Source organism: Lepeophtheirus salmonis, unplaced genomic scaffold (genome assembly GCF_016086655.4).
Source record: "Lepeophtheirus salmonis unplaced genomic scaffold, UVic_Lsal_1.4 unplaced_contig_536_pilon, whole genome shotgun sequence".
In the NCBI taxonomy this organism is placed as follows: domain Eukaryota; kingdom Metazoa; phylum Arthropoda; class Copepoda; order Siphonostomatoida; family Caligidae; genus Lepeophtheirus; species Lepeophtheirus salmonis.
Window position 1 is genome coordinate 9,216 of NW_027294799.1, and position 1,750 is coordinate 10,965.

General features: G+C 42.7%; 1 protein-coding gene across 1 annotated transcript; it reads right to left on the minus strand.

Annotated features, from left to right (window-relative positions):
• LOC121132434 (small ribosomal subunit protein uS2-like) lies at positions 1-1,112 on the minus strand. The gene is given in 2 exon segments (XM_040727834.2): positions 1-803; positions 805-1,112. Coding segments are annotated over 2 exon segments (987 nt in total). The 5' UTR covers positions 1,038-1,112; the 3' UTR covers positions 1-49.
• Positions 1,113-1,750: the final 638 nt, after the last annotated feature.

Consider the following 1,750-nt stretch of genomic DNA (forward strand, 5'->3'; position numbering starts at 1 on the left):
TTTATATTTTACATAATATGAACTATGTATTTCAGGATATCAACAAAGTTTAACTCCAGTTGTGGGCACCAGGTCCACCCCATTGGGATGTGGGTGGTTGTTGTTCCGTAGTGGCAGCAGTCGTGGTCTCGGCAGCCCAATCGGAAGGTGCAGCAGCAGTTTGAGAGCTCCAGTCATCATTGATAAATGATTTAATGGGAGCAGCGGCGGGAGTACCAGCAGCAGCTGCTGCAGCACTAGTTGGGGCTGCAGCGGGAGCAGCAGCACCTCCAGGAGCGGGTTCATTGGCCCAATCGTTATCCATACCAGTTTCCCAGTCTTCTTGAGCGGGGGCGTTGGTAGCTGCAGTGGTAGCGAGAGCAGCTTGAGCTTGTGCCAAACTGTCTTGACGAGCCTGTTCTTCCTTTTCAGCCTCTTCGGGATCTCTGTAAAAGAAGAGATCAGGCATCACATCCCATGGAATCTCGCGGGAGATGGATCCACGAAGGCGAAGAACCTCACGAGCGAGGAACCACCACATTAGCCCCAAGGAGTTGGCGGATTTGTTGTTGCATGGAATACACATGTCGATGAATCGGGATGGGGTGTCCACATTGCAGAAGGCAATGATGGGGATATTGGCGTAGGACGATTCAGTCACGGGTTGATGATCCGCACGTGGATCGGCTACGACGAGGAGTCTGGGCTCACGGAAAGCAGCCTGGATCTGATTGGTGAAAGCTCCAGGAGTAAATCTTCCAGCGATGGGAGTGGCGCCGATGTAGCGGGCAAACTTAAGAACGGCTCTTTGTCCGTAAGATCGAGCTGACCACAAAGACGTCAGCGGGATTCTCGATTGCGGCAATCGCACGAGCAGACAACATGAGCTTCTCCCAGGTCTTACGCAAATCGATGATGTTGACACCATCCGGTCTTCTCTTGAAGATATACTGCTCCATCGTCACTTCGGAATTCTCAGATCCGATGTGAGATGTCGCAGCCAACATCTTGGTGATGTCCTCCTCTTGAAGTTTTAATACATCCAAACCTCCCGACATTTTCGTTGAAGTAAATAATTACGGATTTCAACGCACAAGTAGTTCACTCGATGCCACTTGGGAGCAAAAGAAGGAGGAAGCGGAAATTTATTAAAATCAAAATAAACACATTCAGAAGTACCAACAGTCTATTCTATTCAGTGGGCCGCTCACTAATGGATTCAGCCCTTGCCTCAATTCTTCCTCTTTTTTAGAACGATAATGATTAATCATATTTTAATACTAATCTACTCCAATTTTGCCGTTCCATCACTGTCCACTAACTCAAAGTATTTTGCTCACAGCCTTTATTTTTCCAATATTTATAATAATTAATATAGTAAAAAGATTTGATCAATATTGGCTATTGTTTTATGCGGCCGAACGAAGTACGTAAACTTGAATATTGATAACAAGACTCAAAATTATTGTTAGCTAAATTCACACAAATATATTTTTCCATCGAGTGTTTTTATCAATCTAATATATGCCTATGGTTCTTACAATGTGTTATTTCGAAATGTTGGGCAACATTTAGTCCAGTAAATGAAGAAATATAAAGTTTGAACTATACTAACTCATATTTAAAGATTCCACACAGCCTTTGACTCTGAAAATTCTAGTATTAAATGTTTGAATTTAATTGATTGATAGTCAATGTTATTCAAAATATAGCATTTTATAATAAATGAAAACTATTTTTATACTTGTTATGTTTAAAACTCGAGTTTTCT